This window comes from Hippocampus bargibanti, linkage group LG06, assembly GCF_051943395.1.
Source record: "Hippocampus bargibanti isolate YZ-2025 linkage group LG06, ASM5194339v1, whole genome shotgun sequence".
NCBI lineage: Eukaryota > Metazoa > Chordata > Actinopteri > Syngnathiformes > Syngnathidae > Hippocampus > Hippocampus bargibanti.
Window position 1 is genome coordinate 25095306 of NC_142739.1, and position 21910 is coordinate 25117215.

Consider the following 21910-nt stretch of genomic DNA (forward strand, 5'->3'; position numbering starts at 1 on the left):
CATAAACATTCAAATGCAGCGTAAAAAACCCTTAGATTTTTTTTCTGTCATCAGAAAAAAAGGTTTATGTTTATTTTATTTGGCTGTAGAGTTATTTGCAATAGACATGGGGGCGGTTGTACAAAAGGAAAATGCTGCTGCCTAGTGTGAGGGAAAAACATTGCCAGAGGTCTGACCGCAGCTCGATTCACACTCGTAATGGGAATTACGGCTCATTTTAGAGAGCTGGTTCTTTTGGCTCGGCTCAGTAAAACGATCTGGCTCTTTCGGCTCCTCAGTTTTTTGTTATTGCTCAAATTAATTTCCTACCAAAAATAATATAAAATATGTAAAACGAATTACGAATACTGTACTAAAAATATATATCATTTTTAAAATGTATGTGGCTTTATTTATATTCCAGTATGTGTATGTGTGTCTTCTGCCACAGATTTTGACCAATCGTGTGCGGCTTTAAACGAAGGGAGAGTCGTTCACTTCAAAGAACTGGCTTTAAGAGCCAGTTCGTTCGCGAACTACACATCACCAATTCGCACCCCGCAACAGCAAAACAAAACCCGAATAAATTCAGGAATGGCAGTGAATGAGATAAGAAATATATTCTCCTTTAAAAATGGAACTTAAAACGGAAACACGCACACAAAAAAATCTTATTTTATCCTCACCCAACCTTTCAATAGTGAGCAGAGAGAGAACAATTATTTACAGGAAAACAATATGACACATGCCCACAAAGATCAGTCCTGTTCTTCACTGGCCTCCAGTTCAGAAGGCGGAGCCTCATCGTCTGAGCCGGCGTGACGGGCGGCGCTCTGAAAAAGACGCATTAAATCCCGAAAGCGGCGAGAAACCTGAAACAAAACCACAAAATGAATGTCAGTTATTTTATTTTTTTTACCAGGCTTGTGGCAACCAATCACCTCCCCAGGAGTCTTGTTGCCGAGTAGACTTGAGATGTCCTGAAAGGTGTGATGATTGGCTCCTTCTTGCCGGCATGTGGTCAAAATGACCCGATCCGCTTCCCTGAAAGACAATCTGTGGTTATTTGAGCCCGGCTGCCGCCCTGGATTACATGACCCCCGCTGGGCAGAGGTCGCACCTGGTCCACAGGATCACTTTCTCTCCACTCGGCGTCACAGAAATGTTCTTGGCGCAAACGGGGAGGTCATGAGGCGCGAGGGCGATGCCAGGGGGGGCCGAGGATGGAGGAGAGACCTCTTCTACCCTTTTCCTCTTCGAAGGAGGGGAATCCACCTTGTTGGCGTCATCCCCTTCTTCGTCGTCGGCCAATGGGAACGAGCGTTCCCATGATGGTGCACCGGTGCGCGCGGAGTTGGCGACTTTTGGCTCGCCATCTTTGTCTTCCGAGCCTGTTTGGGTGTCGAGTTGGTCGAGAGTCTTCATGGCTCGTGAGACCCCCCCTGAACCCTGGACAGGAAGTGACGAGGGTGTCACATTGCTGACAGATGAAGATTTTGTTTGACAACAAAATGGCGCACCTTATTGCCATGGCAGCGTGCGCATCCTCTGCGACGGTGCGCGCGGCTCTTGGAGTGGTGACAGAGGCAAAGCCAATCGGATTCCTGACAGGAAAGCAGCAAATTGAGCCAGCGCGGGAAGGTACCGTGATACCTCGGTTTACGAACCCCTTGGCTTACGAACTTTTGGGTTTACGAACGTTAAATTTATGAAAATGGGTGCCGCCACTTTTTTTGTCCCCTATTCCCCGCCCTCAGTCTTCGGTTGAAGCCACGTGATTGGTCAAGAACGCAGCAGTGAGGGGAGGTGGTTTAAACATTAAAGAGAGAGGCAGAAGACAGTGAAACAATTTCAACGTTGATAGTTCAAAGGCAGAGTGTAGCCTGCAAGGTTAAAATATCCCATCAATCATGCTCCACAAACAACCAGCACAAGCCATCTGTACACTTGATGCAAAAAGCTATCAACCCAGCCAAACAGAACACAATTGATGAGGAACAAGGTAAAATTATCGCAGAGAAAGCACCTACAAGGGATAATTCCTCAAGATGGTGAAAGAAGAAGGCTACGTTCCTCATCAAGTGTTTAATGCTGATGAAACCGGCCACTCCATTCCATCAAGCCATCAACGACCATCACAAAGGTAAATAAAACGACTTTATTATACAGTACAGTTTATTTCTTTAATTATAATATCATAGCACATTTATTATACATAAAATAAGGTATATTTTGTGTAGTTTTAAGGCTTAGAAAATTAGAACATTATGTTTCATAGGGAGCTGGGAACGGATTATTCTCATTTTAATGGTTTCCTATGGGAAATTAATTTTCGGGATACACACTTTTCGCCGTACACACTGTATGGGAACCAATTAAGTTCGTAAGCCAAGATATAACTGTATCACCAAAATTTCCCGTCCGTTTCTACCTCGTCAGCGACATGCGACCGGAGCTTCCTCCTTTGGCGGCGGCTCATGGCAGCATCCATCTTGTGTCCGTCCTCGTCCACGTCGGGTAAGGTGACTTCCTCAAAAGCGCCATCGGCCATCCCTGCGTTCACGCGGCCTCCGCCCTCACTTCCATCTGCCCCGCCTCCGCCGTCCTCCGGCCAATGGGCTTCTTCGAATTGTCCTGGGCGAGCCGGCGGTGGGCGGAGCTCGTCGAAAAACACCCAGAATTCCGCTTGAAGATGAGGGTGTCCTTTGAGCAGCGTGGCCATTTGAGCTTTGAGCTAAAAGACGTGCAGCAGAGGACGAATGGCGGTGATGACGAGCAGCCACGACGTGCGCTGGGCGTATGACGGTGGGAACGTACCTCGTCGATGTCGGTGGGGCTGAGGCGCGGTCCGGGTTGCAGAGCCTTGATGATCTTGCTGTAGTGAGACGGATTATCTCCGAACGTGATCTCCAGTTGTCGCAAAAAGCGTCGACTGCGCTCAAAGGCTTGTTGCTCTTGAAACTGCGCACACCAGCAAAGTCGTTCCAGTTAAGGAAAACGAACACCAAACTTAATACCAAATAAATACATAAATAAACAAATAGCTAGCTATCTAGCCAGACAGATAGCTAGGTATCTAGGTAGACAGATAGCTATATAGCTAATTAGCTTGATAGATAGCTAGCTATCCAGCTAGACAGATAGCTATCTATCTAGTTAGGTATGCAGATAGCTAGCTATCGAGTTAGCTAGACATATAGATAGCTATCTAGCCAGCCAGATAGCTAACTATCTAGGTAGATAGTTACCTATCTAGCTAGACCAATAGCTAGCTATCTAGATAGACAGCTATATAGCTAGATATCTAGCTAGACATATAGTTAGCTATCTAGCTAGACCGATAGCAAGCTATCTAGTTAGATAGCCAGACAAATAGCGCGCTAGACAGATAGTGAGGTATATAGCTAGCTAAACAGATAGCTAGGTATCTAGCTAGACAGATAGCTAGTTATCTAGCTAATTAGCTCGATAGATCGCTAGCTATCCAGCTAGACAGATAGCTATATATCTAGTTAGGTATACAGATAGCTAGCTATCGAGTTAGCTAGACATATAGATAGCTATCTAGCCAGCCAGATAGATAACTATCTAGGTAGATAGTTACCTATCTAGCTAGACCAATAGCTAGCTATCTAGACAGACAGCTATATAGCTAGCTATCTAGCTAGACATAGTTAGCTATCTAGCTAGACCTATAGCAAGCTATCTAGTTAGATAGCCAGACAAATATCGAGCTAGACAGATAGTGAGGTATATAGCTAGCTAAACAGATAGCTAGGTATCTAGCTAGACAGATATCTAGTTATCTAGTTAGGTATAGAGATAGCTAGCTATCGAGTTAGCTAGACATATAGATAGCTATCTAGCCAGCCAGATAGCTAACTATCTAGTTAGATAGATAGTTAGCTATCTAGCTAGACCAACAGCTAGCTATCTAGATAGACAGCTATCTAGATAGACATATAGTTAGCTATCTAGCCAGACCGATAGCAACCTATCCAGTTAGATAGCCAGACAAAGAGCGAGCTAGACATATAGCGAGGTATATAGCTAGCTAGACAGATAGCTAGTTATCTAGCTATTTAGCTAGACATATATCTAGTTATCTAGCTAGACAGATAGATAGCTATCTAGCTATAATATAATTTTATGTTCTGCTTCTCTCCCTTTTTCGGCAACACCCCCACCAACGGAAAGCCGCATGTCCCTCGACCCCCTCTTTACCAGTCCGCACTCCAGGGCCTGTTCCGGATGCAGGAAAGCAGCAAAGTCCCGCGTCAAATCCGTCCGGTTTCCCAGGATGCTGCGTAGCTTCCTGAAGACGCCGAGCACTTCCTGTCCTTCCAGCCGCTCCAGGTCGTTCAGCAGTGACACAAACTCTTCCATCTTGCCGGGGATTTCGTGTAGCGCCTCCCGAACCTCAAGGATGGATTTGATGAAACGATACCAAAAAAAATAATAATAATAAAGATGCATGGAGGTGTAAACGGAGGGGAAACTACAGTGATACCTCAGCTTATTAATTTAATTGGTTCCCAGAAAGTATGTTTAAGGTGAAAAGTTCGTCTGCCAAACATTTATTTCCCATAAGAAATCATTAAAAATGAGAATAATCCGTTCCCAGGGCCCCATAAAACATCATTTTCTACTAGATAAACCTTAAAACTACACAACATATACCTTATTTTATGTATAATAAATGTGCTATTGTATTGTAATGAAAGAAATAAACTGTACAGTATAATAAAGTCATTTTATTTACCTTTTTGATGGTCGTTGATGTAGTTGCCTCTTGATGATATCCGAGTGAAGTTGTCGTGCTTTCTCGGCGATAATACCCTTCCTCACACTTTCCCATGCTAGCTGCTTTTTGTTAATCCAAATCAACAGAAGTTTTTCAACCTCTTCTATCGCCTGAGACTGTTGTTTAGACAACACAGAAACACCCTTAGCCAACGTAGCAATGGACGACTTAGCATACTGCTACTGGCACGCTACGTCACACGAGCGAGGTGTGCGTTTACCTCGTTCGTGTTTTCCGATGATCTCCTTCTTCTGCTAGACCGTAATTTTATTTTGTGTCATTTTCGGGTTAACACTAGCCTTTGGTGGGGTCTTTTTCGGAACCCGTAATAGCAAAAGTACTCAACTCGATAGCAAAACACATCTGCACTCAAAGGGGGTGTGGAAAACTAGTCCGCCAACCACCGTGGCACTGTTCGACCGTGTGGTTTGGTGTTCTTCCGCCGAAAACTAGTCCGCTAGCCATTGTGGCTCTCCGTGTGTTTTTCCGAAAACTCGTCTGTATGCCAAGATTATATTCTCGCAAATTTAATGTTCGTAAGGTGAAAAGTTCATAAACTAAAGCGTTTGTAAGCTGAGGTATCACTGTAACATAATTAATCCTCACCCTGTTGAGGTAACTCTGAGCGAAGGCCACGTCTTTGCTTAGGCGCTGAGGGTCGTTCTCCAGCATGTTTTCGTCATAGAGCAGACTTGCTTTAGTTTCGTCTTTTTTGTGACGCTCCTGACGAGCTCGCCGCGGCCCCCCGAGAGCTCGACTCTGCTGACCTGATGTCCACAAACAACAAAACGTTGGATTTTTTTATGATAATAGTAATAGTAACAACAGTAACAACACTAACAACAACAATAATAATAATAATAATAATAATAATAATAATAATAAGAAGAAGAAGAAGAAGAAGAAGAAGAAGAAGAAGAAGAATCCATTTCATTTTTAAACGCCTTTCAAAACTATCACGGTCACTTTACAGTCACAGGATAAATTTTTCTGTGGATGAGTAGCGGTAGCCACACGCGCTGACTTTGACTTTGACTCAACCCGGAATAACTCAAATAGATAGAAAGTTAGCGAGCTAGCTAATAGATAACTAATAGATATCTAACCAGCTAGTCAGATAGCAAATAGATAGCAAATAGATAGCAGCTAGGTAGCCAGCTAGCTAGTTAGCTAGAAAAAAGGTAGCTAGCTAAATAGCCAGCTACATAGCTAGCTAGGTAGCCAGGCTTTTAAAACTCTCAAGGTCACTTTACAGTCACAGGATAAATTTTTCTGTGGGTGAGTAGCGGTAGCCACACGCGCCAGCGTTCACTCAACCCAGAATAACTCAAATAGATGGAAAGTTAGGTAGCTAGCTAATAGATAACTAATATATATCTAGCCAGATAGTTAGATAGCAAATAGATAGTGAGCTAGGTAGCCAGCTAGCTAGTTAGCTAGCAAAATGGTAGCTAGCTAAATAGCCAGCTACATAGCTAGCTAGGTAGCCAGGCTTTTAAAACTCTCAAGGTCACTTTACAGTCACGGGATAATTTTTTCTGTGGGTGAGTAGCGGCAGCCACACGCGCCAGCGTTCACTCAACCCAGAATAACTCAAATAGATGGAAAGTTAGCTACCTAGCTAATAGATAACAAATATATATATCTAGCCAGCTAGTTAGATAGCAAATAGATAGCGAGCTAGGTAGCCAGCTAGCTAGTTAGCAAGCAAAATGGTAGCTAGCTAAATAGCCAGCTACATAGCTAGCTAGGTAGCCAGGCTTTTAAAACTCTCAAGGTCACTTTACAGTCACAGGATAAATCTTTCTGTGGGTAAGTAGCGGCAGCCACACGCGCCAGCGTTCACTCAACCCAGAATAACTCAAATAGATAGAAAGTTAGCTAGCTAGCTAATAAACAGCTAATAGATAGCTATCTAGCTAGTTAGATAGCGAATAGATAGCATCCCGATAGAATAGACGAGTGTGACCGACCTCTTCCTCGTCTCCCTCCTCTTCGTCCTCCTCGGGGTGCTTCTTCCTCGCCGGCATGAACGACGTCGTCGTCTTCCGACGCCGCCGTCGCCGTCCTCCCGTTGTTGTCGCCTCCTTTGGGCGTTTCTTCCTCTTCCTCCTCTGATCCGGGCGAGATGGGCGAGTGGTCCTCCTCCGATTCGGCGTCGCCGGCCAACCTCCTACGGGATGCCAGCCAGGCCAGTTGCTTCATGGTCTCCTTTGGGGGATCGGGTCAAAGGTCAGGTCTTACCCCGTGACGCCCCCGCGGAGGCTGAATGCAAATGTTACCTGCAGCTCCGGGATGGACAGAAGTGATTCTTCCGACGCCGACGACATGGCCTCCTCCTCGTCTTCGTCCTGCGTCAGCTCGTCAAAATCTTCATCCTCCTCCTCTTCGTCATCTTCCTCTTCCTGCTGCTTTTCTTGTTCTTCGTCCTTCTCCCCGTCTCCTTGCTCCCCATCTTCTTGTCCTTCTTCTTCTCCTCCTTGTTCCTCTCCCTCCCTTTGTCCCGCCTCTTCTCCGTCCCGACCATCTCCTTCATCCTCTTCTCCCCGCTCCTCATTCTCCTCTTGTGATTCCTCGACCCCGGGCTGCTCCTCGTCCGGCTTTTGCCCCGCCCCCCCTGAATTGGTCCAATGACATCCTGCTTCTTGACCGCCAGATGGCTTTTCAGAGCGAATGTTGTGTCCGTCCTCCAGTCGGCTTGATTCTATGGGTTCGGTGAATGTTCCGGCATGGTTGGCCCGCAATGTCACACAGGGTAAAAATTGCGACGTGGCATCTCTTTCAACGAGGAAGTAGCTGGCTTTGAGCGGAGCGCTCGTAGTGCACATGTTCGGCGGGAGAGGCTCTGTTTTTTTTTCCGCCGGGTAAATGGGATGCAGAGATGCATTATGGGCCAGGGTGAAAAAACGTTTCTGGGAGCGTACGGGTTGGCAGGAGGATTTTTTGAGGCGGGACGGGTAGAGTTTTAGGTTGGAGCCTTTAGGAAGGAAGGGTGGGTAGCACGGAGAACAGGGGTTCAATTGTGTCTTCTGGATGACCTCTTGGCTGTTCTGGAAAGGAGACGGCATCGAGAGCAGAAGATTTAGCAAAATCAATCCGATTGGATTCTGATTTTTTTTTTTAACCGTTTTGAAGCAACAACTTTTGGGCCATTGTACCCTGACTTGGGTTTTGAAACGCATTACATAGCAGTTTTTATCTTCTATTTCAACAAAAACAGAATTTATTATTTTACGTATTGTCTTTTACATGAGTTCAGTTGTTAAACCTGCCATCTTTCATTGACATTTACCGTATTTTCCAGTGTATAAGGCGCACCCAAAGGCCTTGATTTTCTTCAAAAGATAACCCTACGCCTTATATGCAGGTGCGCATTCATTGACGAAAAGAAATTATCTCATATCTCCTGTCCCACATAAATCCGCTTCAATTCCAAGCCGCGACAATTCCAAGCAGCATACATATCCAATAACGGCGGAAAATACAGTACTTTAGCCCTCATATTATGTGAAAAAAAATAATGTGGATTATGATGCGGATCATTTTTAACCGTATGTAAAAATCCACACAAAACAGTCAAATAATAGTCTTATACACCAGAAAATACGCTACTTTAAAGGACAACCGACGTCTCCGGACAAGTTGTATCCATAATTTGTAAAATGGCTTCAAATGACTTCTACTGAGCGTATTTTACAAAGATTCCACCGCGTATAGCTATATTTTACGTTTGAAGACTCGCGCTGAATATTCCGGAAGTCTTGTTTTTGAGTTGGTGACGAGTCCTCACCCTACGTCACTGAAGGAACGCCCCTGACCGAAAAAAGGACACATTTTAGCAGTCCTTCATCACGTGAATGCATTTTGCTGTACTTTGGTCTGAAAACTTTGTGTAGGACCAAAAAGAGGCAGAAGAGGGTAACAAAGCTCCACGTAAGGAATAATCAGCCTGTGGAAACGACTGATTAATTCCTTATACGACTGATTAATTCATTACACGGCTTTGTCGCCATTTTCTGCCGTTTTTGGGTGCGACATTTCCCACCTCTGATGACTCAAAATGACCCGGAATAAATTCTTTAATCGATCGCAAACATGTATGCTTTCTTCTTCAGCACTATTTGAATCATATTCATAACTGGATGAGTAACAAGAAAGCATATTCTCCGAATCTGAAGCCATTGTTTTGATTCTCGAGCAAGGCAAGACGTCTTGCCGTGACACCACGAACTGGGGGCGGGACTTTCTGAAAATGCCCAATTCGCAGCTCAATTTTTTTGCAGATTTTGGACACTTTAAGCCATTTTTATTGGTGTTTTGCATTTGACTAAAAATATCATACTGCGTGTTTTGGGTATTTTAGATGCTATAAAACCTTTTTCTGATGTCAGTTAGGAAACAAAAAAGTGACGTCGGTTGTCCTCTAACCCTCATATTATGTTGAGAAAAAAAATAACAGATTATGTTGTGGGTTATTATTAACTGTACGTAAAAATCCACACAAAACAGTAAAATAATAGGGGACATTGTGGTGTGCCTGATACAGTATTTGGAAAACTTTGATATATTACATTTTGATGTTTTTTTTGTCATTCATTGGAGGTGCGACGCTCGCGCGTGTGGCTGCCGCTGCTCACCCACAGAAAAACTTATCGTGTGACTGTAAAGTGACCTTGAGAGTTTTGAAAGGCGCTTATAAATAAAATGTATTATCATTATTATCACAGTAAAGTCTCGTTATATCAATATTCAAGGGAGTCCGAAAAAATATCGATATAACCGGGACTATCGATATATCAGACCCTGTTTGCATGTAATTTTCTCCGTGCGTGCATAGAAATAGTATCGATATAACCGGGACTATCGATATATCCGATATCGATATAACGAGACTTTACTGTATTATCTTTCACACCTTGAGCCAAGCTGGCATGATAGTGGTGTTTCTCTCCACCGGGGGGCGCTGGTCTTCAGGTTGCACTCTCTCACAGGGCAATGCCGAGGGGGCAGTGAGTTGCCGGGCAAGGAACATCTGGAGAAAAATGTCAACTTGTGAGACATTTTCAAACGTTTTCCTTCCCCGTGATGGTTTTTTTTCCACGTCTTCTCACCTTGAGAACATTTTCACCCGGCGCCCTGGTGCTGTTCATCTCTCTGATGTGTTTTCTTAACTTCCAAGCACTCTTGGAGAGCAGGTAGGAGCTGATCAGATGCTCTGGTTTGACGGCTCCTTCAAAGTGCTTCAGACCTAATATTATTAACCTACACAAGGACATGAGATTGTTTTTCACAAGTTATTGGTTTTGGTCCGTTATTCGATGCGTAACTGTCGCAGCTTGGAATTGAAGCGGATTTACGTGGGGCAGGAAATGTGAGAATTTGTTTTTATCAATGGATGCTACAGCTTCGTGTTTGATTTCAACATTTAGCTCGTAGGAGACGTGCACATTTCACCGTGACGTCCCTGAGCCATTGGTGAAAAGGACGCTTTGAGTGAAAGCTGGCGCGTCTGGCTGCTGCTCACCCGCAGAAAAACTCACTAACGGTAAAGTGTCCGTGAGAGTTTTTAAAGGTGCTTATAAATGTATTATTATTATTATTAAAGTGAATAAATGAATAAAAATCCTGTAACGTTCACTGGAAAGTCCAAAAGGGATCATGTGTAAGCCTTTTATTTTGAAGGATAAGGCTGAGAAATTATTTGGGAACTACATAATACACACATACTGTCGCAGCTAGGAATTGAAGCGGATTTACGTGGGTCAGTAGACGTAAGACAATTTCTTTTTGTGAATGGATGCTACAGTTTCGTGTTTGATTTCAACATTTAGCTTGTAGTAGACGTGCACATTTCATCATGACGTCTCTTTGATTCACTGGTGAAAAGGACGCTTTGATTCTCTCCTCTTTCATCTAGAACAGCTTCAACAAAGCTAGTGCAGAAAGTGCTTAAAATTGAATGTCTGTGTCTTTTTGTTGTCACATTATTTGTTATTTAGCGTTTGTTTTTTGATTTTAAAATGGCACCGCGAGAGTGGCTGCCTTTACAGCAGCTCCTGTATTTGTTTTTCTACTTTTTCCTTTCCTCTTACAGTGATGTCATGCAAGACGGCGCAGAAAGTGCTAATATTGAATGACTGTCACATTATTAACTTTGTTTTTTTTTGTTCTTTTGACTTCAAGATGGCGCCGCAAGAGTGGCTGCCTTTACAGCAGCTCTTGTATTTTGTGTTTCTACTTGTTCCTTTCCTTTCCTCTTCCTTTCATCACTTTGCTGCTGTGAAATGTAAATTTCTCCACTGCGAGACTAATCCAATTCAATCCAATCCCAAAAATGTTCCTCCATTTTTTTTTCTCGATCCCTGTCTCGATGCCGTGGGAAGGTGGATGTCGGATTATGTATATTTAAGTGTAATTAATTTTATTTACCCGTCCTCTCCTGGAGTAAAAATACAGCGATAGGGTCGTGTGTGATGGGAAGGATCCAAGCTGCAAACAGGAAGTAGTTCAGGGTAGAGAAAGACCTGTCGTGTTGCAAGCAACCATGCGGTCTCTGAGGGCAATACGGGGAAGGCGTGGCCTAAAAAGAGCGAGAAACAAATTTAAGCGAGAAGGGAACTAATGTGAAGAATCTGGGGGGGGACTTACCAATGGTGGACGAAGACATGACGGGGAGCCAGCGCCTAGAAATGGGAGGTGTGGGAGGAGGAAGGTCCACTCTTTGCTCAACCTCCCGAAGAAGGTCCAAAGCACCTTGGAGGTTGCACGCTCGGAAAGACGAAACGCGTAAAAGCTGCTCCTGCCTCGTGGCGAAACGCTGCAGTTCCTCCTGCGGGATACGTTCTCGTTTGGTTAGTGTTTGTCTGCAGCGTTTTCTTGACTGCGTCCATGACTTACCAGGAAGTGTTTGGTGATGGACGCTTCAGGTTTCAGGACGCCGACGCCACGACTCAGCAGATGAACTTGAGTAAGAAGCTGCACGTGCTAAAAGACGGGGGTGGAATATGAGACTTTGGGATTGACTTTTTTTTTGGACTTGGAAATGCATAGAAATGTCTGGATACCTGCTGGATTTGCTGTTGAAGTTGTAGCTTGTGAGCAGAAGTGGGGCACAGTAGACTGGGAAGGAGCCAGGTAACGTGTCCGGTTGTAGGCCACGGATGGTTGGTGGTGTCCTGCAGGGCTTTCCTGTGCTGCATGGCGGGGAATTGTTCACGGGCCGCTAGCCTCCGCGCGGTTAGCATACCAGCTAAAGGTGGCTCCAAGCTAAAAAAAAAAAAAAAAAAAAAAAATACAAAAAATCCCATTCAATTCAACATTCATCTTGTCTACACAGCAAGTTGTTGTTCTTTGTTCTTTTATTTAGGCGGCAGTGGACATTGAACTTAGTCAATATTAAAAATTGTTATTGCCTAAAGGAAATTAATTAATGTAAAAATCAATTAAATAATAAACAAAAAAAAACAGAAATAAAAAAATCAATAAACAAACAAATAACCACATAACTAACTAAATAAATAGATGGAAATAAAGAAAAATAAATAAATATAAAATACATTAATATAAAATAAATCGATAAACAATTAAATAACTAAATAAATAAATAACCAACTAACAAACCAACAAAATAATTAATTAATTAAATAAATGGATGCATACATAAAATAAATAAATATAAAATACATAGAGATAAAATAAATAAACAAATCAATAAATAACTAAATAAATAAACAAATAACTAACTAAATGAATAAATACATTCATTAACAAAATAAAGAAATCTAAAATACAGATATAAAACAAATAAATAAACTAAGCGATAAACAAACAAATAATCAACTAAATAAAGATACATCTACAAAATAAATACAAAACCCACAGATATAAAATAAATAAACACATAAATAAATAAATAAATGGCGAATGAATGTTTCCTCTCAAGTTGAGCTCTCCTTCACGGGGCTTAGTGGAGGAAGCTTCACAGGAGGACCAGATTGTTCTCCCTCCTGACCCAAACGCTCACGGCACATCTTTGCCGTGGCGTCCCAACAGGAGGACGCATCGGGACACGTAATTTAAGCGCTGTCGTTTTACCACAAAGGCTGAGGGACATTGAAGTTAGGGCTGGCAAGTGGCTCCTCCCCCTCAGCTGGATGCTCATCCTCCTCATCATCTTCTTCTTCTGGCTGGTCATCCTGGAGCTGAACACGGATGCCAAAAGGTATAAACCCCTCGGACCGGACTGTGGAGGGCTAGCCACTGGCATGCATTGTCTGAAGTCATCAGGAGAAAGCGAGATCAACCGACCGTGTCAAAGAGCTCCTCCAGCAGCTCGCTGACCTCCCTCTCTGGAAAAGATACATACAGTAAAGTCTCGTTATATCGATATCGGATATATCGATAGTCCCGGTTATATCGATACTATTTCTATGCACGCACGGAGAAAATTACATGCAAACAGGGTCGGATATATCGATAGTCCTGGTTATATCGATATTTTTTCGGACTCCCTTGAATATCGATATAACGAGACTTTACTGTAACAGAGAGAAGAGTTGATAAATCAATCATCCTTCATCTATCTCCCGCCTATATAATGTATTTTCCGGTGTATAAGGCGCACCCAAAAGCCTTGATTTTCTTCAAAAGATGACCCAGCACCTTATACGCAGGTGCGCCTTATATGTGAAGTAATATTGAGCCACAACAGGTCTCACAACTACCACCGACTCCATTTCCCCCTGTAGAAGAAATCGTGCGTAACCCCAGCCTTTACTGTAGCGCCTTATTATGTGGAGTGCCTTTTACAGGGAACATCCGACTTACGACCGAGTTCCGTTCCGACCAGGTGGCCACGGCTGGCGGAGTGATCTTCGGCGGAAGCACACGACCGAACAGCACCAGAGGTTAAGTTACCAACAGTCCTTATGAAAGGTGATTCTCCTTCCATAAGCCATCAACGACCATCAAAAAGGTAAATGAAACTTTATTTTACAGCAGTTTATTTCTTTAATTACAGTCCTCATGTAATGTGCCTCTCTTTCCAAACAGCAATTGCCTTTGACCTTCGACCTCCAACGCCATTCCGTCAAGCCATCAATGACCATCACAAATGTAAATAAAGTGACTTTATTATACGGTGCAGTGTATTTCTTTCATTACAATACAATAGCACATTTATTATACATAGAATAAGGTATGTTGTGTGTAGTTGTAAGGCTTATTTAGTTGAAAAGTATATTTTATGGAAACCCGGGAACAGATTATTCCCATTTTAATGGTTTCCTATGGGAATTTTTTTTTTTTTGAGATACACACTTTTCGCCTTACACACTCTGTCTGGGAACCAATTAAGTTCGTAAGTTGAGGTCTCACTGTATATATATATATATATATATATATATATATATATATATAGAAAACTTTTTTCATTCATGGAAGGTGTGCCTTATATCTGGAAAAAGTTTGAAAATACACCATTCAATGGGGGTGCGCCTTATACTCTGGTGTACCTTATACACTGGAAAATACGGAACATTGGTCGACTAATCATTAACATCATCATCATCATCATCATACAACACGTACTGGTGATCTGAACAGCTCGGTCTGTCCTGTAGTCCTCCATGTCAGGTTCATCCAGATCATCCAAGAAGTTATACTCAGGGTCATCATCATCATCGGCTTCCTCTGTGCAATAAAAAAAAAAAAAAACAAAAAAAAAAATAAGTCAACATTTGGATTGGATTTACCTTGATTAGTCTCGCACTGGAGAAATTTACATTTCACAGCAGCAAAGTTATGAAAGGAAAATGAAAGGAAAGAAAGAAGTAGAAAAACCAAACGCCATCTTCAAAGTACTCAATGTTGTAGGTATGTGCGGTAAACACATGGATGCATCTGGGAAATTTAAAAAGGGGGCCGGTTGGCCATTTTGTTTCTGAAAAGGGCGTTAAATTCTAAAATGGATGGGGCCCAATTTCACTAGATACTAAACTGATTATAATAAACCAAAATACATTCATTGGAGAATGATATTTCTAAATTGCAAATGAAAAACCATTATTTCAGTAAAATCTATTTAAATCTATCAAATAATTTATTCATACATGAAAAAAAACTTTTGCTATTTTCTTGAGTTACTGCACAATCAATCCTGTGCTATTTTGATATTCGACGGTATTACAGAGAAGACAAAGAGAACAGACTTAGCACAATATTTCACACTAATATCTACTTAAACATTTTTTTTACTTTTTTAATATGCTATGAAATAATTCCAATTATCCACTAAATTCGAATCATTAACAGCTGCAACAAATTGCCACTACCCAACGCAGACAAACGAGAATATGCTTGTTGGCTGCCTCTTTTTAATGCCTTTGAGAGTTTTACTCATGTTCTAACGCTGCATATTGCAACCATCCGCCATGTTTGATGTAAATAATAATAATACATTCCATTTCTAAGCGCCTTTCAAAACTCTCAAGGTCACTTTACAGTCACAGGATGTTTTTCTGTGGGTCAGCAGCGGCAGCCACACGCGCGAGCGTTCACTCAACCCGGAATACCTAAAAAAGATAGAAAGCTAGCTAGCTCGCTAAGAGTTAGCTAATAATCACTCAACCTGGAAGTAACTCAAATAGATACAAAGCACGCTAGGTAGCTAGCTAACAGTTAGCTAATAATCATTCCACTCGGAAGTAACTCAAACATATCGAAACCTAGCTAGCCAACTAAGTGTTCGCTAATAATCACTCAACTCGGAAGTAACCAAAAAATAGATAGAAAGCTAGCTAAGAGTTAGCTAATAATCACTCCACCTGGAAGTAACTCAAATAGATAGCAAGATAGTTAGCTAGCTAAGAGTTAGCTAATAATCACTCCACTCGGAAGTAACTCAAATAGATAGAAACCTAGCTAGCCAACTAAGTGTTAGCTAATAATCACTCAACTCCGAAGTAACCCAAAAATAGATAGAAAGCTAGCTAAGAGTTAGCTAATAATCACTCCACCCGGAAGTAACTCAAATAGATAGAAAGCTAGCTAGCCAACTAAGTGTTAGCTAATAATCACTCAACTCCGAAGTAACCCAAAAAAAAGGTAGAAAGCTAGCTAAGAGTTAGCTAATTATCACTCCACCCAGAAGTAACTCAGATAGAAAGATAGTTAGCTAGCTAAGAGTTAGCTAATAATCACTCCCCTCGGAAGTAACTCAAACAGATAGAAAGCTAGCTAGCAAACTAAGTGTTAGCTAATAATCAGTCAACTCCGAATTAACCTAAAAATAGATAGAAAGCTAGCTAAGAGTTAGTTAATTATCACTCCACCCGGAAGTAACTCAAATAGATATAAAGCAAGCTAGCGAGCTAAGAGTTAGCTAATAATCACGCCACTCGGAAGTAACTCAAACCGATAGAAAGCTAGCTAGCCAACTAAGTGTTAGCTAATAATCACTCAACTCCGAAGTAACCCAAAAATAGATAGAAAGCAAGCTAAGAGTTAGCTAATTATCACGCCACCCGGAAGTAACTCAGATAGATAGTTAGCGAGCTAAGAGTTAGCTAATAATCACTCCACTCGGAAGTAACTCAAATAAAAGCTAGCTAGCCAACTGTTAGCTAATAATCACTCAACTCCGAAGTAACCCAAAAATAGATAGAAAGCTAGCTAAGAGTTAGCTAATTATCACTCCACCCGGAAGTAACTCAGAAAGATAGTTAGCGAGCTAAGAGTTAGCTAATAATCACTCCACTCGGAAGTAACTCAAATAGATAGAAAGCTAGCTAGCCAACTGTTAGCTAATAATCACTTAACTCCGAAGTAACGCAAAAATAGATAGAAAGCTAGCTAAGAGTTAGCTAATAATCACTCCACCCGGAAGTAACTCAGATAGAAAGATAGTTAGCGAGCTAAGAGTTAGCTAATAATCACTCCACTCGGAAGTAACTCAAATAGATAGAAAGCTAGCTAGCCAACTGTTAGCTAATAATCACTTAACTCCGAAGTAACGCAAAAATAGATAGAAAGCTAGCTAAGAGTTAGCTAATAATCACTCCACCCGGAAGTAACTCAAATAGATAGAAAGATAGCTAGCTAAGAGTTAGCTAATAATCACTCAACCCAGAAGTAACTCAAATAGAAAGCTAGCTAAGAGTTAGCTAATAATCACTCTGCCAGGAAGTAACTCAAATAGATAGAAAGTTAGCTAGCTAGCTTAGAGTTAGCTAATAATCACTCAACCTGGAAGTAAGAGTTAGCTAATAATCATGAGTGACCATAAGTCATTAAATGAGAACACGGGTTCGGATGTTTTTCTCAAGTTTCACGCATCCTGGTACTGTAAAGTGACCTTGAGAGTTTTGAAAGGCGCTTATAAATTATATGTATTATTATTATTATTATTATTATTATTATTATTATTATTATTATTATTATTATTTCTGTTATCCTGACCTCCGTTGTCGGCCGCCATGAGTCCATGCAGCCAGCGTGCCCAATGACAATCTTCCCCCTTGCGGGCAGAGCTTTGCTCATACATGTCGGCTGTAATGTCAGGAGCCAGAAGCTCCGCCTCCAGTTGTTCCAGGGGGATGTTGACCAAAGGAAGTTTGGAACGTGTGCGGAACGCCAAGCCGCTCGATCCTTCATCCTTCTTCTCTTCTTCATTTTTCTCCTGGCCTGACTCGTGAGTCTGCATGCAATAACATTTTTTTTTAATTTTAGGGCTGGCCAATATGTTCTTCAAAATGGAATTTCAGTTTTTTTTCTCCCTCTGGACACTTCCCCCAGCCGAAAAAGTTTAAAGGACAACCGACGTCACTCTTTTGACATCAGAAAAACGTTTTATAGCATCTAAAATATCCAAAACACGCAGTATGATATTTTTAGTGAAATGCAAAACACCAATAAAAATGACTTAAAATGTCCATAATCTGCAAAAAAAATTGAGGTGCGAATTGGGCATTTTCAGAAAGTCCCGCCCCCAGTTCGTGACGTCATGCCAGGACGTCTTGCATTGCTCAAGATTCAAAACAATGGCTTCAGATTCGGAGAATATGCTTTCTTGTTACACATCCAGTTATGAATATGATTCAAATAGTTCTGAAGAGGAAAGCACACATGTTTGCAATCGATTAAAGAATTTATTTGTGCCATTTTGAGGCAACATTGGAGGAAAATCTCTCACCCAAAAAAAGAGGCACAAAATGGCAACCTCCTGTGGCCACCTTCAGTTTCCACAGGCTGATAAATTCCTTATAGGACGCTTGGACGCCCTCTTCTGGCCTTCTGGCGGCTTTTGGGTGCAACACGAGGTCCTCAGACCAAAGAAGTACAGCAAAATACATTGACGTGATGGAAGGACCGCTACAATGCGTCTTTTTTATGGTCAGGGGCGGTCCTTTAGTGACGTCACGTACGGACTCGTCACCAACTCAAAAACAAGACTTCCGGAATATTCAGCGCGAGTCTTAAAATGTGAAATATAGCTATATGCGGTGGAATTTTATTAAAATACGCTCATCAGAAGTCATTTAAAGCCATTTTACAAATTATGGACACAACTTGTCTGGAGACGTCGACGGCGAAGATACTTTTTGTCGTGCGCAGGCCGAGCGACAGGAAGCTATCGTGCAGCGTGTGCAGATGTTTACCGACAAGGAAGGGGAGGCGGCTTCTGTGTTTACCGACAAGGAAGGGGAGGCGGCACCGCAGTTGAGTTCCTCCTCCACAGCGTTCAGGCGTTCCAGGAAGGAGGGGCCAACGTCCGTGAGCTGGAGGACGGCGGGAATTAAGTCCCCCTAAAAAAATGTTTTAAAAAGTATTGTGCCAGAAATCACGTTAACGCTCAGCATGAAAACAACAGCACTCCAAAGAAGATGAAAGGTCAAAGGTTACCTGGGAGCTGGTGTCACGGTGTTGAACCTTGTCAGGCGAAATAATGTCGCCATCACTAAGGAAAGTCTGCGTGGGCACAAAAATAGCAAACAAGAGAACATTATAGTAACATTAAATCATGTTACAGCAGTTACAGTTGTGTGCATAATTTGTAAAATCACTTCAAATGACTTCTACTGAGCGCATTTAATAAAGATTCCACCGCATATAGCTAGATTTTACGTTTTAAGACTCGCGTTGCATATTTAGTAAGTCTTGCTTTCGAGAAAGCGACACACAATGCATTTTGGGTACTTTTTTTCATCTGAAAACACTGTGTTGATCATGAAATTAGAAGGAAAACCACATAAATAACGCGATGGTGAATCATTGTGTGTCGCAGCCAATTGCGGTAACACGCATAAAGAAGGTGTAAGTTGACACAAATTCCCAGCGGAAAAATCAGCCCATATCCAACGGACCTTGTGCGCCATTTTGTGCATTTTCTGGGCGCTACATTGGAGTCCAGACGGCTCTAATTGATACGGAAGGACTTCTATAATCAATTGCAAACATTTATGCTTTCCTCTTCCGAACTATTTGAATCATATTCATAACTGGATGAGTAACAAGAAAGCATCTTCTCTGAATCTGAACTCTCTGAAGCCATTCTTTTGATTCTGGAGCAAGGCAGTGTGTGACCAATAGCGACGTCATGAACAAGGGGGCGGGACTTTCTGAATCTGCCCAGTTCCGAGCTCATTTTGTGGCAGTTTAGGGACACTAAGTCATTTTTATTGGTGTTTTGCATTTGACTAAAAATATCAGGCTGTGTGTTTTAGGTATTTTAGATGCTATCAAAGTTTTTCGGATCTCATTTAGGAAACAAAAAAAATGGTGTCGGTTGTCCTTTGAAACACATCACAAACAAAGGCAAACCTCTTCGGCCGTGTCATCGTCATCATCTTCGTCTTCGGGGCAGTACTCTTCATCGGACGAATCTTCGTCGGCGTCGAGATGGATGTCGACAAACTGACGAGGCTTGAAGACAAAAAGGTGAATGAAGTCAGCATTTCACCCAGCCTATTAATTAACATTGGATATGCAGTTGTGACGTTTTACCGGAAAATTTTGTTCTGCGGAATAATTCCAGTCGAGACACTGGAAAGAAACACAACACAAGGAGACTTTGTCATACATGACCATAATGTTATTGATGATGAAGAACGGCTATTTGTGCGTGGCTAATTAATCACCTGTCCCTGTTGAATGGCCTTTTTTAATCTTGCGCGTGTCATCTTTGGCTCCTGGTTAAGTGACAAAGGACAAGTTGTCATGATCATGTCTTATTTTGAAAGTCGTCCATTTTAGAGTTGCAACGTGACATACAAACATGGGCATGTCCTGGGTGGCTCTGATGGCAGCTTTCATCATGTCCACCACACGTTCGTGAGTAATCACCTCCTGAGAAAAAGAAACAAGTTGAAGCGCATAAAAACTGCAAGAAGTTCCCCATCCTTTGTCCAAATAACTTCTTCTTTTCCTTTTGGCTATTCCCTTCAGGGGTCGCCACTGCGAATCAGTGTCCTCCATCTAACCCTGTTTTGTGCATCCTCTTCTATCACACCAGCTACCTTCATGTCCTCTTTGCCAGCATTCATAAACCTCTCTTCGGTCTATCTCTCGGTCTCCTGCCTGGCAGTTCAAAATTCAGCATCCTTCTCCTGATATAGCCACTCTCTCCTCTGTACATGTCCAAACCATCTCAGTCTGGCCTCTCTGACTTTCTCTCCAAAGCCTCTAATATATGAGTTGTCCCTCTAATGTACTCATTCCTGATCCTATCCAACCTGGTCACTCCCAAAGAAAACCTCAACATCTTCAGCTCTGCTCCCCCCCAGCTCTGCTTCCTGTCTTTTCTTCAGTGGCACTGTCTCCAGTCCAAACATCATGGCTGTTCTCACCACCGTTTTATACACTTTTCCTTTCATCCTAGCTGAAACCCTTCTATCACACCTGACATTTTTCTCCAGCCTTTGTCCAAGTAACTCTTGTGATTTTTTTTTTCAACTGAATTCCAAGCAACAGTGTGTGAATGTGTGCATGTCCACTGACATGCAAGATGGTGCGCACGTTGCCGGACGTCAAGTTGTGTTGTCTGGACTTTCTGTCCAAATCGATATCCAGTCTGCCCAACTCGTCTTCGCTGGACTCCTCCAGTTGTTGCCCACCTGAGTGACAAGACAGATGTCATCATGAGATGATGATACTCGATCGTGATTACATCACATTCGTTCTAAGTCACCTGCCAAAGATCTCCATTCATCTTCCAGTCCAGCAGTCCTGAGTTTGACTAGAAAAGCGTCCTTGCCCTCTTCCTCATCGTCCTCGTGCATCCTCGCTAATAAGATCAATAAAAAATGATAGATTTTATATGTATTTATATGCCCAGTCGATCGACATGAACACAATTACACATGTAACCTTAAATGGATTCATTTAGTCTATCTATTCACCCATCGTCGGCCATAATTGTTGCACATAGATTCACTATTCACGTATATGCATGAGAGCCAAAACGGTGAAGCGAATTGTAAATTATTTTGCTTTAACTCCGACAAATGACAAACATAGATGGTGCCCGTATTACATCGCGTGAGCCATTCAACTTGCTGAAGACGTATTTTTCAGTGAGTACAAGTGGCGCTCGTAAATGATAACAATTTGTTGAATGACATGATATTTGAAAGACTAAACACTAAAACGTGTCAGATTATTTACCGTCGAATGTTTGTTCCCTGCTAGTTTGCAGCATGTCAATTTGATTTCCGCCAATAACAATCCTGCTTCCCCTGAAATGGCGCCAGTCAGAACGCAGTGGTAACAAAATGTCGCCACCTGGCGACCTGGAGGGAGATATTGTTCAATCGCGAGGCCCAAAAAATATATATTTCGTGTATCATGGATATTTTTGTCGTTCAGAATTTGTTTCACGAGTAATTGATCTATTTAAATAAATGTGATTTTTTAATGTGTCCGTTTGATTTGATTAACAAGCCAGCTTCCCCTGAAATGGCGCCAATCATAGGGTACAGTAACAAAATGTCGCCACATGACGGCCGGAAAGAACTTGCCCGAAAAAAAATATACTACGTGTATTTCAACTGGTCATTAGTGTTTTTGTAGTTCAGAATTTGTTACAAAATTAATGTATTTTTAAACAATTATGAATATTTAAAAAATATAATT

At 42.0% G+C, this 21910-nt stretch overlaps 1 protein-coding gene and 1 long non-coding RNA gene across 4 annotated transcripts; one reads left to right on the forward strand and one right to left on the reverse strand.

The window, feature by feature from the left end:
- Positions 1–55: 55 nt before the first annotated feature.
- Positions 56–21510, reverse strand: gon4lb (gon-4 like b). 3 transcript variants are annotated; one of them, XM_088999001.1, is made up of 29 exons: positions 21443–21510; positions 20967–21062; positions 20777–20892; positions 20051–20125; positions 19918–19968; positions 19784–19822; positions 19601–19702; positions 18683–18748; positions 18439–18585; positions 17240–17477; positions 14372–14473; positions 13091–13131; positions 12878–12984; positions 11848–12049; positions 11681–11767; positions 11432–11612; positions 11213–11363; positions 9895–10045; positions 9699–9815; positions 7066–7833; positions 6757–6994; positions 5390–5550; positions 4204–4398; positions 2797–2940; positions 2411–2713; positions 1500–1583; positions 1100–1428; positions 921–1023; positions 56–851 (listed from the first exon to the last, which is right to left on the reverse strand). In XM_088999001.1, exons 1-29 carry the CDS (start codon positions 21474–21476, stop codon positions 738–740), a joined length of 4542 nt encoding a protein of 1513 aa, XP_088855127.1. In that variant the 5' UTR covers positions 21477–21510; the 3' UTR covers positions 56–737. The 3 variants fall into 3 exon arrangements, with proteins under 3 accessions (XP_088855127.1, XP_088855128.1, XP_088855129.1); XM_088999002.1 differs by lacking the exon at positions 21443–21510 and adding an exon at positions 21220–21244; XM_088999003.1 differs by having other exon boundaries at positions 57–851; positions 18472–18585.
- On the forward strand, positions 12867–13883 carry LOC148896948 (uncharacterized). Its single transcript, XR_016115341.1, has 3 exons — positions 12867–13004; positions 13594–13757; positions 13835–13883. It is a non-coding gene; the product is annotated as an uncharacterized LOC148896948 (long non-coding RNA).
- Positions 21511–21910: the final 400 nt, after the last annotated feature.

Bases quoted from the DNA above. Each gene is read 5' to 3' on its own strand.
- gon4lb (XM_088999001.1), bottom strand. From the start codon at position 21,476: ATGCTGCAAACTAGCAGGGAACAAACATTCGACG. The intron at 19,823-19,917 runs GTGATTAATTAG...GTTTCTTTCCAG, and splicing joins AGGCCATTCAACAGGGACAG to TGTCTCGACTGGAATTATTC. The intron at 11,364-11,431 runs GTAAGTCCCCCC...CGCTCTTTTTAG, and splicing joins CATGTCTTCGTCCACCATTG to GCCACGCCTTCCCCGTATTG.